Source organism: Lissotriton vulgaris, chromosome 7 (assembly GCF_964263255.1).
Source record: "Lissotriton vulgaris chromosome 7, aLisVul1.2, whole genome shotgun sequence".
NCBI lineage: Eukaryota > Metazoa > Chordata > Amphibia > Caudata > Salamandridae > Lissotriton > Lissotriton vulgaris.
The window spans coordinates 1,738,608,325-1,738,628,733 of record NC_141695.1 but is presented as its reverse complement, the minus strand read 5'-3'; the positions used below and the strand labels follow the sequence as shown (position 1 = coordinate 1,738,628,733).

General features: G+C 46.7%; 1 protein-coding gene across 1 annotated transcript in view; it reads right to left on the bottom strand.

Annotated features, from left to right (window-relative positions):
* LOC147706528 (alpha-2-macroglobulin-like protein 1) overlaps positions 1–20,409 on the bottom strand; it is a 268,374-nt gene that overhangs the window by 129,934 nt on the left and 118,031 nt on the right. Inside the window, exon 17 of the mRNA XM_086932997.1 lies at positions 19,232–19,328. Coding sequence (XP_086789123.1) covers positions 19,232–19,328 — 97 coding nt within the window. The remainder of the gene's footprint in view (positions 1–19,231; positions 19,329–20,409) is intronic.

The following is a 20,409-nucleotide window of genomic DNA, read 5'->3' as shown; positions in this document are numbered from 1 at the left end:
GCTGGATGAATGGGGATGTGAAATTAAGCATCCTTACCAAATGGAAGTGTTCCAATAATATGTATTGATTACGAGGGTGGAGATCCAAAATTGGTGTCAACGTGCAGTCTTTCTTGGGTATCAATAAGTATATGGAATACACGCCTCTTCCGAAGTGTTCTTTTGGAACAAACTCTATGTAGTCTTTCAATAGCAGAGATTTTATCTCCTCTTTAAAAAGGTGGGGGTGCTGAAGGTTGAGTGTCTGTGTGAAGGTGTGCTTGGAGGATGTGAAGTAAGTTCTAGGTAGTATCCATGCCGAACAATGGACAGCACCCACTGGTTGGTTGTTATTTCAGGTCAGAGGCGATGGTACTGCTGAATGCTTCCCCCAAAAGGTGTTGCATGATCAGGGAAAGTTGTGTTGAGTCATTGTATCGAGGTGGAGGCTCCCTTTCCAGTGTAACCTTAGCATTTCCCTCTTTGACTACCCCATTCGAATCTACCATTATAGTACCCCCTAGCAGTTTGCTGGTGGTATGCCTTCTGTTTGACAGTACTGTGTGTCAGTGGAGGGGTTTTTGGCTGCACACCTGCCCTGAAACCGGTGAAAGGGCTGCTGTCTAGGTGTTGTGGAGTGTGCCCCCCCCCCCCCCATGAATTTCACTGTTTGTGTATTTTTCTATTTTTTCCAATTGAGTATCCACCTCTGGGCCAAAAAGCTGTTCTCCATCAAAAGGGACTTTTAAGAGGTGCTGCTGAATCTCAGATTTAAAGCCCGATAGGCATAGCCAAGCATTCCTGTGTAGAATGATGGAGTGAATTCTTCGTACAGGGCAAGGTGCCGCAAATAGTTGAATTGGAAATTAAAGTTTGCCCTCCAACCATAATTTCTCTCTTTACCTCTGTTTGTACTGATCTAGGAGATATTGTAACAGTTTGTCAATGTCATCCCATGTTGCTCAGTTATAACATGAGGCCAACTGAATTGGTTATGTGGCAACGATTGGCAAGTCCTCCCGCCACTCGTTTGCATGCTGCATCTATTCGCTACTGTCCTTCTCTGGAGGAGGTGTGTCACCCGTACTCTGGGAAGCTTCCCTTTTGCTAGCTGTTGTGACTAGGGAATCTGTTGTACGATGTCCCTAAATAAAGAGCGGTTCATTAGGTGAAAGTTTGTATTTTCGTTAAATACAAGGTGTTAATAACCTTCAGTTAACTGGGTCTTTAAATATTTCTGTGGAGACTTTAAGCATTGACTCTATCATGAGCAAATACTGCACTGAACACTCAGTCTTGGGGAGTGTTTCAACTAAAAAGACTCCTTGCTCCTCCGTGGTGTGTATATGACTTTGTGATAGTCGGCTGGGCATGGTAGCACACTATGAAAAGATGTAGTGTTGTCTGGTGGTGATGCCTTGGCTGTTCTCTGCTCTATGTCAGGGTCTGGTAGAACAAAGTCATAGGCTTCCCGTGGATCTGGACTATCTGGGGGGCACTCCCTGATAGTCATCGTCCTGAGTGTACTGTGCAGGGCTGCCGGTATCACCTGAGGTGTCAAGTGGCATAGGGCTAGTTGCTTTGTGTTCCGTACTCTTTTTCTGGCGAGGAGGCTGGGTTTGAGAAATATCCTGCAGTGTGTTTTTGTGGCTTAATTTTGGTGATTTTCAGCCTCCAAAAGTCTTTTCAGGTTCTTAAGTCCTTGGAGATTTTCAAAGACATTGCCTCATCCTCAACGTTGAATGTGACTTGAACCTTCTGATGTGGCAAATCCGTTTTTTACGTGCTCCTATGACACTGAAGTCATTGTCATTGATGACTTTGATTCCAATGTCTTTTTATGCCTCGATGATGCTTGAATACTCGACGTCATATGTGTAGTCGACTCCGATGAATTTGCCTGCACCGAAGAGGTAAGTGGCGCCAATAGTATACTAAACATCAAAAGCTATGAGGGCATCAATGGCATTGTCAGCACAGAATGTTGCTTTGGCTTTGAGGGCTGAATGTCCCCTTCAGTTTTGTCCTGTATGCCCTGAGCCCAATTGAGTTCAACACCATCATCCAGTTTCGGCTCCATTGGGCTATTGGTGTCGATCTTCGCCCGAAGGCTGTGGAGAACCGAGGCGGTTTTGAATGGACATTTGAGGTAACTGAGATGTGTGGGTGGGTCTGATGACCAGTGCTGGTAGTCGTGGGATCTTCATGGAGCTCTAGAAGTTGTGATGAGGGTTAATCCTTTCTTTGCTGCTTGTGTCTAGGAGTGATTCTTCCGCAGAGAATTCTCCCTCGCCACCATCTCTTTGTTGTGACATAAGCAGTGATCACATCGAGAGCGAAGCATTTTCTTGTTCTTGGACAGATTGCAGGCTCTACAATCCTCTTCGTTATGCTCTGGCGACAGTCAAAGGTTGTAAATGTTGTGCTGAATCGAGTACACGTACTTCGCCCCATACTGTTGGCACTTTTGAAAGAGCCTGTCTTTTTTAACCATCCATAACCTGATGTCGAGCATTCTCGTGGCATGGGGGAAGAGGTATTGTCAAGGCAGTCACCTCTGTGGAGTTTTAAAGAATGTCGCCAGATACAATATCATCGATTACCAATGGTGTTGTTGTTTGATTTCGTTCCATTGTTTCCAAATCTTGAGGACGACGAAGTTGCACAGAGCTCCAGTGCTATACAACGAGCCCGATGGCAGAAAAAAAAAATCAATCTAGCAACGGAGCTGTTGAGCAATTCGCATTTACTTGAAGAGGAGTCTCAAAGTCATGTCGGCAACAAAGAATTCTTTAAAAAAACAAGTTGTAAAGTCCGGGCCCAATGCTAGTTGCCAGTAGTGTGAATGCTGCAGCCAGCACATGCTACGAATATATATTTTTGTTCTCAAAAAGCCAACATTGCCAGAACAGTCTCTGGAACTTGAGGGAACTACTTTGTGTGTGAATGAATTCCTTGTGAAATGGCTGAATGCCATTCCCCATGCTGAAAGGAGACCCATGAGCAAAATAAAAATGTGAATGACACAACAACAGACCAATGGGTGAAGAGGGCAGGCTGACAGGTGTACACGTCAGCATATTGTGTGTATAATTAAAAAAAAAAAACAGGTTCTACCTAACCCAGACCTAAATCGCAGGATATTGAAAGAACACCGATGCATTCATCATGGAACTGTTAGGTGGGGGTAACCGTCACAACTGTAAGTGGAGAAGCTGAGGGTGTGGTATAGGTGTATGTCCTGTAAAGAAATGTGCCTCCAACTGATGATGGGCAAACGGACGTAGCAAACCCAGGGGGCATCTAGTTCATATCAACCGCTGTTGCCTCATTTTAGGCACATGGATAGTCAGATTTTAAAAGACAGCCCAGATAAAGCAATAAGTCACGCAGCATAGATAGAAACCAATTACTGATTAAAGTGGCGTGCAAAAACTGGTTTATTACAGACAGGTACAAAGTAATTTAGAGTGCATTCCCTGGGGCTGACAGTGCAGTGGCTTTTAGTTGAGGAAGTCCTCTGACAATAACACAATAACTGCGGGTCTTGTTTCCTGTAGAAATGTTTAGTGCCAATTTATATTTGGAAAGCCTCATAATAACCATGAGCACCTAGGAATGGCTATTGTAAGCAGTTTCTCCTAACATGCTGCATACATGCAGGGTGCTATTTTTGCTGAGGTGTTTTTACTGAGGTGTTTTTACTGAGGTTCCTAGGGTGACTAGATGGCTCCATTTCAGCAGGACACCAGTTTTCTATTTATGGACTTTGCTTTTACATATCAGTGCATTCTGGGAGTTGTAGTCTTGGTTCATTTTAATCGCCCCAACAAAACAGATTATGATATGTAAAAGCAAAGGCAAGGAATGGAAATATGGCATCCCAGGGACTTTGAAACATCTGGTAAATGGTTGCCTCGTATATTTTCTACACTGCACTTTCTGAGCATGCACATGCCACTCTTTGCAGATGTTGACATGATGGTTTCCACTTTTTTTGCGTATATATTTATTTGTTTCCGGTATTCAACACAGGAACGCGCACAATTTACATCTTAAGCTGCCCCCTTGTTCGCAACGGTGCTAATAGGTCGTAAAAGGAACACGGCACCGTTGCAATAATTGCCGAAGGATTGCTGGGACAAAGACACACTGCCACTGCTTTTTCACTAAACGACTGAAAGTGTCTGGCAATCAATAAAGGAACGCGTCCGACCTACATCTGAAAAAGCTGCCTCCCTGTTTACAACAGCGCGAACATTTTGCAAAAAGAACTCGGCATCTTTGAAACACTTGTTGAAGTAATTTTGAGAAAAGAAACATCTCGCAACCTGCATCTCTTCTAACATTTGACAGTGTCTGGCATTCAATACAGGGACAGACACGTTTAAATATGGAGGCAATGAAAAACAAACGTGCAGACAAAATAGCTGCTATGTTAACAACAAAAGGCCGGGGAGAACCTTCAATTAACATGGAATCGGCACAACAATCAAATACCGATCCAACCGTGAAGCAGCTCTTCACTGCCATTGAGAAGGAATATAAAAAAGAAATAAGTGAGAGCTGGGAAGCCTTAACCCTTCAAAAATATCTGGAGGTAGAAAGGATACCTCGGGGTTTAAGGATCTTTACCATGCCTACACATCCAGATACCAGAATCGACATGTTAAAGGACTGGGGACAAAATAACACCATGTGCAGTCAAAACATGATGCGCATATTAATTAAATATGCGGAGATGGATTTGGAAGAAATATATTCCTCAAATAAAGACCTGGAACAGAAAATATCCATGAAAGAGAAAAAACTGAATCTGAGAAATTACGTAAAGAAATGGATGACCGACTAGAGAAATATGAAGATGATATTCAGCAACGCAAACATCGTAAATTTGCTTGCGATGAGGCCGATTACAAAAATTGACAAATTCTTACATTTGCGAAAAGATTCCAAATACTTAAGACAAACTACGATAAAAAAATGCCCAAACCAACGGGTGAACCTGGGAGTGAATCAGACATAAGTGGCAGTGAAAATGAAAATGAATCCACAACTGGCAAGAGTACACCGACCACCTCTCTTCCTCACCTGTCTTTTTTAGAGGAAATGCATCTAGTGAATCTAGACCAGAGCATGTCATACAACCAAGGCCAATACAAGAGCAGGGGCAGAGGCAGAGGCAAAGGAGTTGGCAGAAGCGATACAAAGTCTTCAGAAGTAAAAGAAAAACAAGCATTTACAATGCAATGGTCTCGGCATTATTAAAGGTAGAGCTATTGGCTTTGCTGATGATTTTTTTTATCATAAATAAATGGCATTGTTATTTACAATGTCAATAGCTTAAGCTTTAAATAAATGGCATTGGCATTTACAATGCCAATAGCGTAATCGCTCGCAAATGCATGACCTATTGCATTTACACCCACACAGAGCCACACACACAAAGCCCCCCACACAAATACAGGGCCACCCACACAGAGTCATTCACAGAGAGCCACCTACACAGAGCCACCCTCACACACCCTCACACAGACAGCCACCCACACAGACCACCTACAAAAAAAGCTATCTACACAGAGCCACACACACACACACACACACACACACAGAGCCAAACACACACACACAGAGCCAAACACACACACACACACACACACAGAGCCACACACACACACACACACACAGAGCCACACACACAGCTCACAGCCCACACAGCTCTCACAGCCCACACAGCTCTCACAGCCCACACAGCTCTCACATCCCTCTACGCTTCACACACTCTGGAAAGGTGAGTTGCTTTTGCAAAAGGTGGAAATTGTGTGGGGAGTCTGAAATAAACAGGAGGCAAACAACCAGAAACACGAAAAGGTGTAAAGGCCCCCTATTCTCTTGTGACACCAAAGGCAGATCAGTTTGCAGAAAAGTGTATTATTCCATACACATCTTGAACCCACACAAGGTCCTAAGTACAAGCAGGTCAGCCAACAAGGATGTCAGTTGTGTAAGCATGAGTGAAAAACACTGCATCATTAACAAACTAGTATGCTGCCCATCATGTAGCAGGAATATGCTACTTACCAGTATGCATCTGTTCTTGGCATGTAGGGCTGCTGACATTCATATCTGTGCATAGATCGCCGCCTAGTGTTGGGTCTGGATGATTGCACATTGTTGTCCTGGAAGAGTCTTCGAAGTATCACGAGATAGGTGGCTCCTCCCCTGGACTACTATTGTTTTTCGCCATTGTGGCAGAGATGGAGTATAGTATAGTAAGTGATGACTATGCCTGAGAATGATTCTGAGTGCTACAACTGCGACAGGCACCGGGGAGGAGGGCGGGCGATATGAATGTCAGCAGCCCTACATGCCAAGAACAGATGCATACTGTTAAGTACCATATTCCGTTCGAGGCATGTGGGCTGCTGAATTCATGTCTGTGCATAGAATAAATAGCAGTTTCCTCCTTAGCGGTGGTTGCCTGTGCCAGCTGCAGCAGTCTGAAAAAGAGTTCTGAGAACAGCCTGTCCTACAGTAGCTTGCTGTTTGGAGTGTACATCTACGCAGTAGTGTTTGGTAAATGTATGTATGGTGGTCCATGTGGCTGCTCTACATATATCTTCTAGAGGAATGTTACCTAGGAAAGCCATTGATGCCCCTAACTTGCGTGTGGAATGCGCTCTTGGGGGAACTGTTAATGTGCGTTTAGCCTTCTGATAACAGACCTGTATGCACTTAACAATCCATCTGGCTATACCCGATTTGGAAATGGGGTTGCCTTTGTGCTGTGGAGAGAAGGCAACGAACAGTTGCTTAGTTTTCCTGAAATCTTTTGTCCTGTCTATGTAATACAGGAGAGCTCTTTTAACATCCAGTGTGTGCAGTGCTCGGTCTGCTACTGAATCTGGATTTGGGAAGAAAACTGGCAGTTCTATGGTTTGATTAATGTGGAACTGCGACACCACCTTAGGCATAAATTTAGGGTTGGTACGCAGCACTACCCTATTAGCATGAATCTGTATGAAAGGCTCTTGAATAGTTAGGGCTTGAAGCTCACTAACTCTTCTTAGCGACGTGATTGCAAACAGAAAAGCCACTTTCCATGTTAGAAACTGTATCTCACAAGAGTGAAGAGATTCAAAGGGTGGTCCAATTAGTCTGGTGAGAACTATTTCAGATTCCAGACAGGTGAAGGAGGGTGCCTGGGAGGAATCACCCTTTTGAGACCTTCCATAAAGGCTTAATGGCTGGCACCCTGAAAAGAGAAAGATGCTGTCTGTTTTGAAGATAAGCTGCCATTGCAGCCAAATGTATCCTGATGGAACTATATGCTAGATTGCATCTGTAGAGATGCAATAAATAACATATAATGTTTTGCGTGGACGCATCCAGCGGAGTTATGTCATTATTGGAACAGTAAATGACAAATCGCTTCCATTTGGCCGCATAGCATGCCCTGGTTGTAGGTCTTCTTGCCTCCTTGATGATGTTCATACAGTCAGGGGGCAAGTTGAGGTAGCCAAACTCTATGACCTCAGGAGCCAAATTGCAAGGCTCAACTGTTGCGGATCTGGGTGCTGAATGTCTCCATGGCTCTGAGTGAGGAGACTGGGTGTGAGGCGCAGTCGTTGGTGAGTCACCACAGAGTTCTAGGAACGTGGTGTACCACGCCTGCCTTGCCCACGTTGGAGCAACAGGGATGAGCGTCATGGAGTGCTGTCGCAGTTTGCGTGCCACTAGCGGTATGAGCGGCGCTGGGGGGAAAAGCGTATGCAAATTTGCCTGACCAGTTCATCCATATCGCATTGCCCTGAGACTGCGGGTGTGGGAACCTGGCGGTGAAGCTTTGGCATTTTGCGTTTTCTTTTGTGGCGAATAGATCTATCTCCGGATGACCCCACTGCTGGAAATATGGTTGGAGCACCGAGGGGTGTATCTCCCACTCGTGCATTTGATGGCTGTGCCTGCTGAGCAGGTCCGTCATCTGGTTGTCTTTGCCTGGGAGATGTTCCGCCATGAGGAACATGTTTCTTTAAATGGCCCACTTCCACATGCTCTGGGCTACATGAGACAATTGTGGAGAGTGAGTGCCTCCCTGCTTTTGGATGTAATACATGGCAGTCATGTTGTCCGTCCGGATCAGCACGACTTTATTGCACAAATGCAATCTGAACCCCTTCATCGCCATGAAGATTGCCATCAGCTCCAACAGATTGATATGCATTTTCTGCTGCTGCGTTGTCCATAGTCCCTGCACTGTATACTGGAGGACATGCGCTCCCCAGCCCTGGAGAGAGGCGTCCGTCGTCAGCACTATCTGTGGTACAGGCTCTTGGAACGGTCGTCCCTTGCAAAGGTTTTGTGTGTTCCACCAATGCAGAGAGTTGTATGCACGACCGGTCACCAACACTAGGTCTTTTAGATGTCCCTGAGCCTGGTTCCACTGTCGTGCCAAGCACTCCTGAAGCAGACGCATGTGTAGCCTCGCGTGAGGGACTATGAAGATGCAGGAGGCCATCATGCCGATCAGCTGCATAAATACCTGCGCTGGGAGTGAGTGTTGGGGCCTGAATTTCTGAATCAGCAATTGCATGCTGTTGACTCTGGCAGAGTTTGGTTGCACTGTTGCTGTCAGAGTGTTTATTGTCGCCCCTAGGTACTGTTGTACATGTGCGGGTTGAAGATGTGATTTTGGGTAATTCAGTGAGAATCCTAGACTGTGTAGGTGGTGAATTGTGCGGGACATGTGGCTGGCACATTGCTGGGCTGACTTTGCTTGGACAAGCCAGTCGTCCAGGTAAGGATAGACATGGATGTGTTGTCTCCGAAGGTGCGCAGCCACTGTCGCCAAGCACTTGGTGAACACCCTGGGGGCAGTAGTGACCCCGAAAGGCAGGACCTTGAACTGGTAATGCTGGTTGTTTATGGTGAACCTGAGATTTCCTGTGTCCTGGGTGAATGGGAATGTGGAAATATGCGTCCTTTAGGTCTAGGGTTGCTAGGAAGTCCCCCTGACTGAGCAATGGTAGAACCTACTGTAAAGTTAGCATGTGAAAATGTTCTGACAAGATGAACTGGTTCAGGGGTCTGAGGTCTAGAATGGGCCGGAGAGACCCGTCCTTCTTTGGGATCAAGAAGTACAGTGAGTACACCCCTGTACCCTGCTGTTCTAAAGGCACTAGTTCTATGGCCCCTTTTTGCAGCATGCAGAGTACTTCTTGCTGCAATAAGTGCATGTGCTCTGCGGACATAGGACGGTGCCTTGGGGGTATGTTGGGTGGAGTGAAGGTTAGTTCTAGACAATAGCCGTATTGGATAAGTTCTCTCACCCACCTGTCTGTTGTAATGCCTTTCCAGACCGGCAGGAACTGCTGAAGTCTTCCCCCGACCGGTGTGGGCAGTGACAAGGCGTCACTGTTTATTGGTGGCGGAGGATCTGGCATTATTATTTCCTCGTCCTCTGCCTTTGGTGCTGTTGCCACAATATCCACCCCTATTGTTCTTGTTATATGGTGTCTGCGTGCCCCCTTTGTTGTATTGGGCTTGCTGTGATGCTTGACCTCTAGAGGCTCCCCTGTTACCGGAGCGACGAAAGGAACCGCCCCTGAACTGTTGTGACTGCAGAGCCCCCATGGATTTCGCTGTCTCAGTGTCTTTTTTAATATTTTCAAGGGTCGTGTCTACATCAGAACCAAAGAGAAAGCCAGGGTTAACCGGCTGATTGAGTAAAGTTGTTTGTATCTCTGGCTTAAAACCAGAGATGCGTAGCCAGGCATGCCTTCTAAGCATCACACTTGTGTTGATGGACCTAGCTGCTGTGTCTGCTGCATCGAGCGCACACTTGATGGATGCATTGGAAATTAACTTCCCCTCCTGTATTAGCATTTTTGCTCCCTCCTTATAAGCATCAGGCAGGTGTTGTAGTAGCAGCTCTAACGTGTCGTAATGTGCCCTATCATATCTGGCTAATAGGGCCTGTGTATTGGAGATCCTCCAAATATTTGCCGCTTGAGCAGCTACTCTCTTGCCAGAAGCTTCTAAGATTTTGGATTCTTTGTCCGGAGGGGAGCATCACCACTTGTTTGAGAGTTCGCTCTTTTACGAGCATTAGCTACCACGAGGGAGTCCAATGAGAGGTGGCCCTTGATGTACGTAGGGTCCACAGGCGCAGGCCGGTACTTCCTTTCAATCCTTGGGTTTACAACCCTTGCCCTTGTGGTCTCCTTGCAAATGTCAGTAGCGTGTTTAAGGACACCTTTTAGCATAGGCAATGTCTTTACTGATCTTTCTGAAGTTGAGAAAGTATCAAACAGAAAGTCCTCCTCCACTGGGTCAGCATGCATTTCCACGTCATGGTTTATGGCTGCCCTTTCAATTAATGCGTTAAACGCAGCAGTATCTTCAGTAGGCGAAGTTTTGTCGGTATAGGACTGAGTGTCAGGCATGGTGTGTGGCTCACCAGGGTCAACAGGGTCAGTCCAGGGTTGAGGTTCTTCCTGATCTGTGTCAACAGGATAAGTAAAGTCATCCTCATTGTATCCCTCTCCCATATCCTCATTGGTGCATGTGGGAGAATAGGCATTGTCTTGTCCATAGGATTCCACAGCTTCAAAAAGAACAGGTGAGGTGGCAGAATCCCTTTTCCTTTTGAGAGGGATTTTGTATGACTCTAAAGGATTTTCTGGAATGATTTTCCGTTTGTAAATGAGGAGTCTGCCAGAATCCGAGTCGATGAACAATTTCAGTTGATTGTCATAGGAGGGTGCTTGGAACACCACATCCTCCACAACGGGCTGCGTCCTTGAAACCATCGACACTTTTTTGGTCGTATCGGTGCCCTTTTGTGGCTCGAACGCTTTGGGTCGAGCGGTCGGGGGTAGTCCATACTTAATTGGTGGAGTAAGCATTGGAGACGAACCGACCTTCTTCGAGGGTGGCGCTGTCTTCGATCCGACCGACTTCGTCTGATCACTAGTTTGCTTGCGGCCTTGCGTCGACTCGAGCTCCCGGTGCGCAGCAGGCACGCTCTTTTGCTTCGACGCAACATGCTCTTTCGGGTCGGGTTTACTCATCGACTCGAAGGCCTTGCTGAATATTGGCTTGGAGGCTGTAAGCTTAGGATCGATAGCCTTTTTAGCCTTGAGTCCTTTGCCAGTGTCGCCATCTTTGGACGTCGACGTCGACTGCGTCAGCGCGACGTGCTTGACCGCAGAGACAGGCTTCGGAGCCCCGGTTTTCGGGCCGACGCCCCCTTGTGACCCCGAAGGGTTGATGACACTCTTAGATTTGATTGGAGCCGACGAATCCGAGGCCGTCGATCCGAGGACTGTCTGTAGCACTTTCGGTTTCGGTTTCAATTTGGCATCTGTCGGTTTCGGTTTCGATTTTACCGCTGGGAGTGGTTGATCGACCAATGGCTCCTTAGAAGTATTCTTAGCCGGGCCTTGACGCGGGGCTATAGAATGCAGGTTAAGATCTTGGCTAAGGCCTTCCGGCGATGCCTCGACCTGAGCCTTAGAGAGTATAGTGTCAGTATTGGGCCCTGCGGGTGGGCTTTGCTCATCGCTCGAGTCGTCATCGACGGCTCCGATGGCCTCTGCGTCGTCTCCTACCTCAACGACGTCTTCCTCATGGACGTAGTCTTCTTCTTCGTCCTCGTTATAGTTAGTCGTGCTCTGACGCAGGGTCCGACTGCTGGTCAGGATCCTCTTCATAGACGCCCACATCGTCATCAGCCTAGAAGATGTTCTCCTGGTCGGGCGCTGTTTTCTGCACCGACTGTCGTGCGGCGTGTCGAAGCCAAAGTGTCTTCTTTGACCGGAACTTGGAACAGGCCATGCAGCTGGCCTCGTCATGGTCCGGAGATAGGCATTTATTGCACACTGGGTGCACATCAATGTGAGGGTATTTGGAGTTGCAGACGGGGCATCTCTTGAACGGGCTCCGTTCCATCGTCGATCGTCTTTGGGGCCTTAGGTGTCGAAAAAGGCAAACGGCCTTCGACGTCCTGTTCGAAGAACTGGATCAAGTACTAGGCATCGAACGAGAGACAATACCGACGTCCCGAAGGCCTTTTGGCCTTGCGAAAAGAGTTTTATATCGATTCCGAACTGGAGTCAAGAAAGTACATCCGAACCCAATGGCGGAAAAAAACAATCTGAGGATGGAGAGGATGCCCATGCGCACTGTAGTCCAGGGGAGGAGCCACCTATCTCGTGATATTTCGAAGACTCTTCCAGTACAACAATGTGCAATCATCCGGACCCAACACTAAGCGGCGATCTATGCACAGATATGAATTCAGCAGCCCAAATGCCTCGAACAAGAGGATTTCTGTAATGCTAGCGAGCCTGGAAAATGCTCTGAAGGATAAAAGACTACATAAGCCCACTAAGATTTGAAGCTGCAATCTGCAGCTTGCACACAGAAGCCTTCATGCAGCAGGCACATAAAGTAAATTAACTGAGTCTGTATTAAACACTATACAGGGCACAGGAATACAGAGCAGACAGGACACGAGGCAGGCATGGCACAGAAACAGGAGCCATGCATGGCACAGAAACAGGAGCCAGGCATGGCACAGAAACAGGAGCCAGGCATGGCACAGAAACAGGAGCCAGGCATGGCACAGACACAGAGCCAGGCAAAGCACAGACACAGGAGCCAGGCAAAGCACAGACACAGGAGCCAGGCAAAGCACAGACACAGGAGCCAGGCAAAGCACAGACACAGGAGGCCGGCAAAGCACAGACACAGGAGGCAGGCAAAGCACAGACACAGGAGGCAGGCAAAGCACAGACACAGGAGGCAGGCAAAGCACAGACACAGGAGGCAGGCAAAGCACAGACACAGGAGGCAGGCAAAGCACAGGAGGAAGGCAATTTACAGGAGGCAGGCAATTTACAGGAGGCAGGCAATATACAGGACTGACACACCAGAGGGTCAGATGCAGACATAGCAAACGGGGAAGGGATGGTAGAGATACACCTGGCAACCAGTGCACAGCGCTAGCAAGCTTGCCAGCCAGGACAAAGACACATTTGGCAGCCAGGGCACAGGACCAAAGGGAAGAATGGACATTGTGCAATGAATAGGATTACCAGATGACGACATCAGGCCACGTGAGCTGTAGTCCTGTGGCTTACCTTAACAAAGCATTGTTTTCGTGCATGTCAACCCCAGCACTTCCATTAAACGGAAGCAAGACTACAATTTCTGGAACACACCCATTTGTTAAATAAAGCCTGGGGTCTGAAAAGGGTGCTCTGGGATCATCAAGTGTCCCCAATGGGCGAAGCCAAAAGGGCAGGTTAAGCTGCTTGTGTATTCAGTTTTAAAAAAGTGTGCTAGATTAAGAACGTGTAGTGGGTCGCTGTGCCGAGCCTGTGCGTCACAAGCTTCGCCCTTTCAGAGAATTTCATCCTTCCTGTCCTGACTCTGCTTATTGTGACAGAATAGATCGCTTGTTTTTGGCACTGCAAGTCTTAGGTAAAGTGGGCGAAGTCATTTCCAGGAATTGCCTGTATCTCGGATTCATTACATCTCAGAAATGGTCTGTAAGTAAAGGGTTACAGGTAAATTCGGATGCCTCAACCCCTGCCGCCTGAGCCGTGTCTTTGTTCTAGAGCAGACACTGGGAGCTGCGTTCGTGAGAGCTGGGCTCACTCGCAGAGCACAGCTCAGATTGTTGGCCAGGTAACCAGACATCATTTTCAACATAATACAGGTAATGGGGGAAGGATCCCGGGCGCGAGGACACGATAGGAACAAGAACCAGAGAACGAATGGGCGGGTCGGGGGTGCAGCGGGAATGGGAGGGCACGACTGAGGTCACTGTAAGGGGATGGTATGGTTCCTGGGGTGGGATGGAAGGCACCAAGGATTTTAAGAAGAATGAATCACAAAAGGGCAGGGGGTGGCACAGAAGCCGTGTTATTAAGAGGGTGGATAGGCATCAAGAAGGGAGGGGTTGCACGAACCAAACCCCTCCCAGACGTGCAAGTGGTCTTTGTCCCTCCCATGTCACCTGCGCAAATCACTTAATATCCCCCTGCCTAACAAAATAAATGTGTCCGTCTGTAAAACAACTGGTGCTAATGTAAAGCGCTCTGATACCTTCGGGTCGAGTCTGCGCTATATAAAACAAGCAAGAGCCATGTGGAGCCCACCCGCGCTGGGGAAAAGGCCAGTGGGCCGGAGGTGAGCCCAGGTGCTGTGTATGGCCCCAGGGGGTCGCGGATGCCAGGAGCGACCCCCCTTATGACAGCAGCGCCAGCGGAGTCCACCCGCGGCCTGCCTGCACCGTCCCTCGTCGCGCCGTGTGTGTGAAGTGCGGCGGCGTGGTGAATAAACATTAAAGGAGAGCTGCCCAGATTAAGGCGAGGCCAGCGGAGCCCACCCGCGGCCTGCCTGAAGCGTACCCTGTCCTTCGCCCCGCGCAGCGTGTGAGCAGAGGAACTGCTGCGGGCGGGGAGAGTGAAAGTAAAAATAAACGGAGCCCACCCGTATGAACTACACTAAATCAAGCGGAGCCTACCCGCTGTGATCGCTAACTTTGCCCCACCTGTGAAAGCGCCAGGCCCTGGGGAGGGTGAAAGGGGAACAGTGCCAGCACCCTCCCCCACCGCGCAGCAAGTAAGCTGTGAAGCTGTGGCGGCGGGGGTGAAGAAGTTTGAAAGGGAGCGCCTGCAGCGTGTGAAGAGCTGCTAGGCGCCATGAAGTAAAAGGGGAGCCCACCCGCATCAAAGTGTCGACGAAGCTATACCCTAGCCCCCCCCCCCGCGAGAGAAGCAGGAGAAGCTGCTGTGGGCAGGGAGCGGGAAAAGTGAAAAGAATTGAGCCGGCGGGTGCTCACCCCGGATAGCGCAAAGAGAAATCACTCAGAATGCCATGCGCTTTTCATTGCGTCCCGCACACTACACTCCCGGGATGCTTCCCTTAATGATACAGAGAGGGGGTGAGGCTCGCCAGGGGAGCAGGCAGACAGAAATACATACCGAACATGCACACAAGTAACGAGGCACAAACAGGGGGGCAGAGGCTTACCTCATGTCCTGATAGACGCTGCTCGAGCAGCAAAATGGTGGCAGCAAGCTTCCGAATTTTTCGGAATCGGGCGTGGTTTTGCTGTTTTGAGTGACAGACAACGTCACTGTCTAAAGAACAGCAAAACTTACGCCCCCAAATCCGAAAAAGACGGGGCTAAATCGGAGTGACGCATCTCTCCTCCAATGGCTGGCCTCTGTTTAGGAAGCCAGCCAATGGAGGAGAGACAGGGCAGGGAGGCGGGTTCCAAAGCGCTACTAAGGGACATTAATTCTCCGACCCCAGACTGCGCAAGCGCAGCCTTTAGGTCCTCGACCTAACAGACTATCAAGAACCAAAAAGATTCTACCCATTGAGGAATCGAACCAAGAAGACCTAGAAACTGAAAACCTAATCATCAAGCTATCCGACCATTGCCTCACAGAACTTGAGAAGAAAGCACTAAACAAAGGACTCTCCTTCTGCCCTGAACAACATTTTAATTATACTGACACTAAAATTGACTTATACAAATGTGAGGAAATTGAAACTAGCCAAAATACACATCAACAAACTGATTCCTAATAACAACTTTCCAGGAAAAAGTAAATCGGATGTCTTGCAAAACTCAGACTCAATGACAATTGAGGAAATCCCACTCCTTAAAGATCTATATGAACTAGAGCAGAACATTGAGGAGAATGAGGACTCAGAACTAACAATATTAGAGTCAATGGACATTACAACAACATCGCATGAAACTAGTGGTTTAAAAAATAAATCAAAATTTTGTCCGCAACTATCACCGGGAAACAAAATAGATGCATTTTCCGAAGCACTAATGTGTGACTTGGAAAAAATTTACAAACTGAGAAACCGAGGCAAAAGAGAAAATATGTCCAACAATGAACGTCTAGCATTACAAACATTGGCTAAAAATGACAAAATCATAATAAAGCCAGCCGATAAAGGCGGGAATATTGTCATCCAAAATACAACAGATTACATTGTTGAAGCATATCACCAACTACGAGATGAGAAAAAATACAAACCACTCAAAACAAATCCAATACAGAAAAAGATTGAGGATACGAGACAGCACTTAGACGAATGGCGGGAAAAAGGATTAATAAATAATGAATATGCATTTCTACTCAAGGAGAAACCAACTATCCCTACAATCTATTTCCTGCCTAAGGTTCACAAAACCTTAATAAATCCTCCAGGGAGACCTATTGTTTCGTCTTGCGACTATCTATGAAAACATCGCCTCATACATTGACCAATATTTAGCACCAATGGTTAAAAATTTACCATCACACATACAAGATACTTCTGATTTCCTGAGAGTTCTTTCAAACATAACTTGGAATCCCACATACCTACTCGTCACCATTGACGTAGTCTCTCTATACACGTCTATTGAACATCCAATAGGGTTAGATGCATGGGCCTACTTTCTAAAACAAAAAAATATTGGAGAACTAGAACATTCTGCCATGCTACTAACCATGATCAAAACATGTCTGGAAAATAACATCTTTCTATTCAACCATGAGCTATTTCACCAACTTTGCGGATGTGCTATGGGAATGTCTTTCTCCCCCAACTATGCGAATTTAACTATGGGTTGGTGGGAGAAGGAATATATATATATTCCTTCCCACTCTTCTTACGAAGAAAGATTCACACTCACGGGTACTTTGAAGAGGTTATCAGTTTTATTTTACAATTTCAGGTTCGCACAACCAACGCGTTTCGGTGTCTGCTGACCCTAAGGTATTAGAGCACTTAACATGAGCACCAGTTGCGTTACAGATGAACACATTAATTTTGTTAGACAGAGAGAATTCGCGATTTTCCCAGAACCACAGTATGTTGAGCGTCCCTGCTGAGACTCGAATACCATTCCCCAGCTTGGAGGTTGATTGCTCTAGTCTTGAGGCCACATCCTCGCCTCTCAGTCATCTATTGAAAGAAGCTTGCAACAAGAGACACAGGAAATTTGTTCATGGGCAGCACCACATAATTAAGAGTGGGTGGAACAAAATGTGATACTGCAAGGGATTTCCAATTAGTAGTTCATGTTTCCTCAGACTGGCACAGAAGATATTAAAAATGTTCTGTGGAGCTTTATTCTGAGGGTGACCAGTTATGCAAACAAGCCAATAGGTCTGGGGTTGGCTGCCAGCTTTTTGGCTTTGCTAGGAAGTTTCTAGGCCCTGCTCAAAGAAGATAAAAGACACATCTGCCAAAATCAAAACTATATTTTGGTTTAAAAAATAACACATTGCCAGAATAGTCCCGGTCACTGAAGGTGAACTACTTTTGGCCTTAGTACGATGTCAGGCAGACGAAACATAGTTGCAGAAAGAAACCAACCGTAGTATTTTGATGAGACTGCCCATAGGGGGGTCGTAAACCTCCATTTCTCAATGAAAGCTTGTGCGGTGGGCCGAAAAGGCCTGCAGCACAAGCTTACATTGAGAAATGGAGGTTTTGAAACATACCTGACTGCCACACAGTGCACCGATGTTGAGGGGGCACCATTGGTGCCCCCTATGCCATAATGCAGAGGGCCAGTTGGGGGGGAAGGTGCCCTGTTAGAGGGCCCCAAAGTCCGTTTTTGACTGCCAAACCATGTTGGAATGGTCGACATAGATTGGCTGTCAGAAACCAACATCATAATCCTGATGGCGGAGCCGAGCCTGGCTCCGCTGTCATTATTGGGATTACTATTCCACTAATGTTCCGACGGGTTCATCAAAATACAGCGTTCGGAGGGAAACCCAGGATGGAGGGAAACCCAGGATGTTGGGAGGAGAGGCTCCGACTGGGAGGCTCTACGCCCGACATCCTCATTGGGCCCTTAGTGTGCGAATGTTTTCCTTGTTAAAGGGCAGAAGGCCATCACTCACAGTGAAGACAGTCAATATGCTGTAGTGGGTGGTAGAGAATTGTGAATGACACAATTACAGACTAAATGATAAAGAGGACTGGCTGAAATGCCCCGATAAGTATTTTATACATATCATTTTCCAGAAATCAAAACGGCTTACCTAATGCCAGAAGTAATGAAAAAACATAGAACATAGATAACATTATAGACACATATTTAAAAGTTCACATAGAATTAATAATGTGCCAGTTTGCCACAACACTTCCAAATAATGCTATTAATAAATAAGCCACTCAAATCTCAGAGGAAGGTTTGGACATTGCTGAAGGCACCTTTGTAATAGGATAGATTTTTATTAAAATCCTGCCTTGCTTCAGGAATGAGATAAAGCAGCATGTCAAAGGAGACTGTGAAGCAATTACTCTCTGTGCAAGGTGTGAGGAACTGGAAAGACAAGTGTGGAGCAGTGTGACATTATTTGCATCCACCTGTGCCACCTCTCTTCAAAATAAAGACATTAATTTATCTGAATAAAAACTGGTGGGACAGATCCTGAAAAACCAGGGACCATCCAGGAAGATGCTAGACATCTGGTCACCCCATCTATTCTTCAGATGGACCGTGGGCACATTGCCCTCTTGGTCTCAACATGCCTATTTTGGGTGGCATGGTCCCTGCTGATTGTAGAGCAGGGAATCTGCACTCACAGACCACAGCTTGCACAGGTTGCGAGATACAGAAAAGACAGGTCTGCTTACCATGGATCTTAAACATGTATGCAAGAGCAACCGCTAGAAGGCCTCCTCTGGATTGAGAAACAAGAAGAGATGAAACAGGTGGAGGCAACGAGCAAGGAAGCACAAGACCACAGCAGTGGGGTGAGGCTTCGGCTCGGTTCGAGGGGGGTTCATGAATGTGTGTGTGTGTGTTTGTGTGGTGGCAGGACTTTTTGATTTTTTGTGGGTATCTGTGTACAAATGGAAAAGTGTGCTTTTCAGATGTTCCATTCACAAAATGTCCTGGTATCATACCAGTGCGAATGGACCACCTTCTGATCTGTTTGGAAGAGCCATCTAAATCACAGTCGCCACTGGGAACAAGCAGATGTTCAAATATACCTTCTCTGCATATTCTATTTTATTGTATATGTATGTATGTAATGTGTATGTGTGTGTTATGTCTGGTGTGGTTACAATACCTCCTGCCAGACCGGTAAAGCTGTCTGTAGGTGTAACCTTAAAAAGATGTTTATCGTATGAAGCAGAAAGTGAAGGAGCAATGAGCAGTGAATACAGTGATAGAAGGAGAGAGGAGATAGGGGATACTTACCGTATAACATAGGAAAACGGTTAGCCATACCAGGGTGTTCAGTACATTTCACTGGCTGCCGAATGTTAGCATTGGTTATCATCTTTATGCCCATGGCCTGTAGGGAAAGATGAGTGGATTCAGAGGGTGAAGGAAAATGTTACTTACTCCATAAGAATCTGTTACTAGTGTGTAGTGCTGTGGAGTCACATGCTTTGCATACTCCTGCAATCTAGTCTTGGGCTCAGACTTTTGCAGGTTGTTTCTTTGAAGAAGTCTTTCGACTCATGATGTATATGGACTTCTGTTTTTTGGAAATATTCATGGACATCAACTCCGTTGCTTTCTGCTTAACAGGTGAGTAGTAGGGAGTGGTGAGTGAACATATGATGCACATATGTATTGCATGCAAAGGATAGTAACTGAAAGAAAGATTAGTGTTCAGAGTCACACACATCTGGGGAGGAGGGCGGACGTACGTGAATTTACTGCACGCTATGAATAGATGCTTAAAGAGTAACATTTTTCATTCATACCACGCATTGCTGTAGATACACATGGTCTACATGGACTGTAAAGCAAAACCCTTCCATACGCAGTGGCTTGCATGTGGATGATGCAGGTGTCCTAAATAAGGTACTTTAGACAGTGTGGCTAACCATAGCCTGTTGCCTGGCTAGAGCATCCACACAAACTAGTATTTAGTAAATGTGTGTGGGTGTGGAGGTGACCAAGCAGTGCCTTGGATATGTCATCTAGGGGAATGTTTCCTAAGAAGGCCATGCTTGCAGTCGTCTTCTGAATAGAATGTGCCCTGGGAGTGATAAGCAGTGTTCTCTCAGCAATTTGATAGGAAGTTTGGATACACTTGACCATTCATCTAGCAATTCCTGCCTTAGATGTTGGTTGACTCTTGAGGGGTTTTTCAAAGGCTACAAACAGTAGGTCTGCTTTGCCAAAGGTTGTGTTCTTTCTATGGTGAGGCATACTTGACAACTAGAGTATGAAGTGATCTTTTCGCCACCCAGTCTGGTTGGGGAAGGAAGACTGGTGTCGCAAGGATTCTAATCAAAACAGGACGATGCTTGGGACCATAGAACATCAGTATGTAGGGGACTGAGTCACCACACCACATTGGTATCTATGAGCCAGAGTACGACATGCCATAGTGCCTCTATTCCCCTCCTAACCTTTCCAGA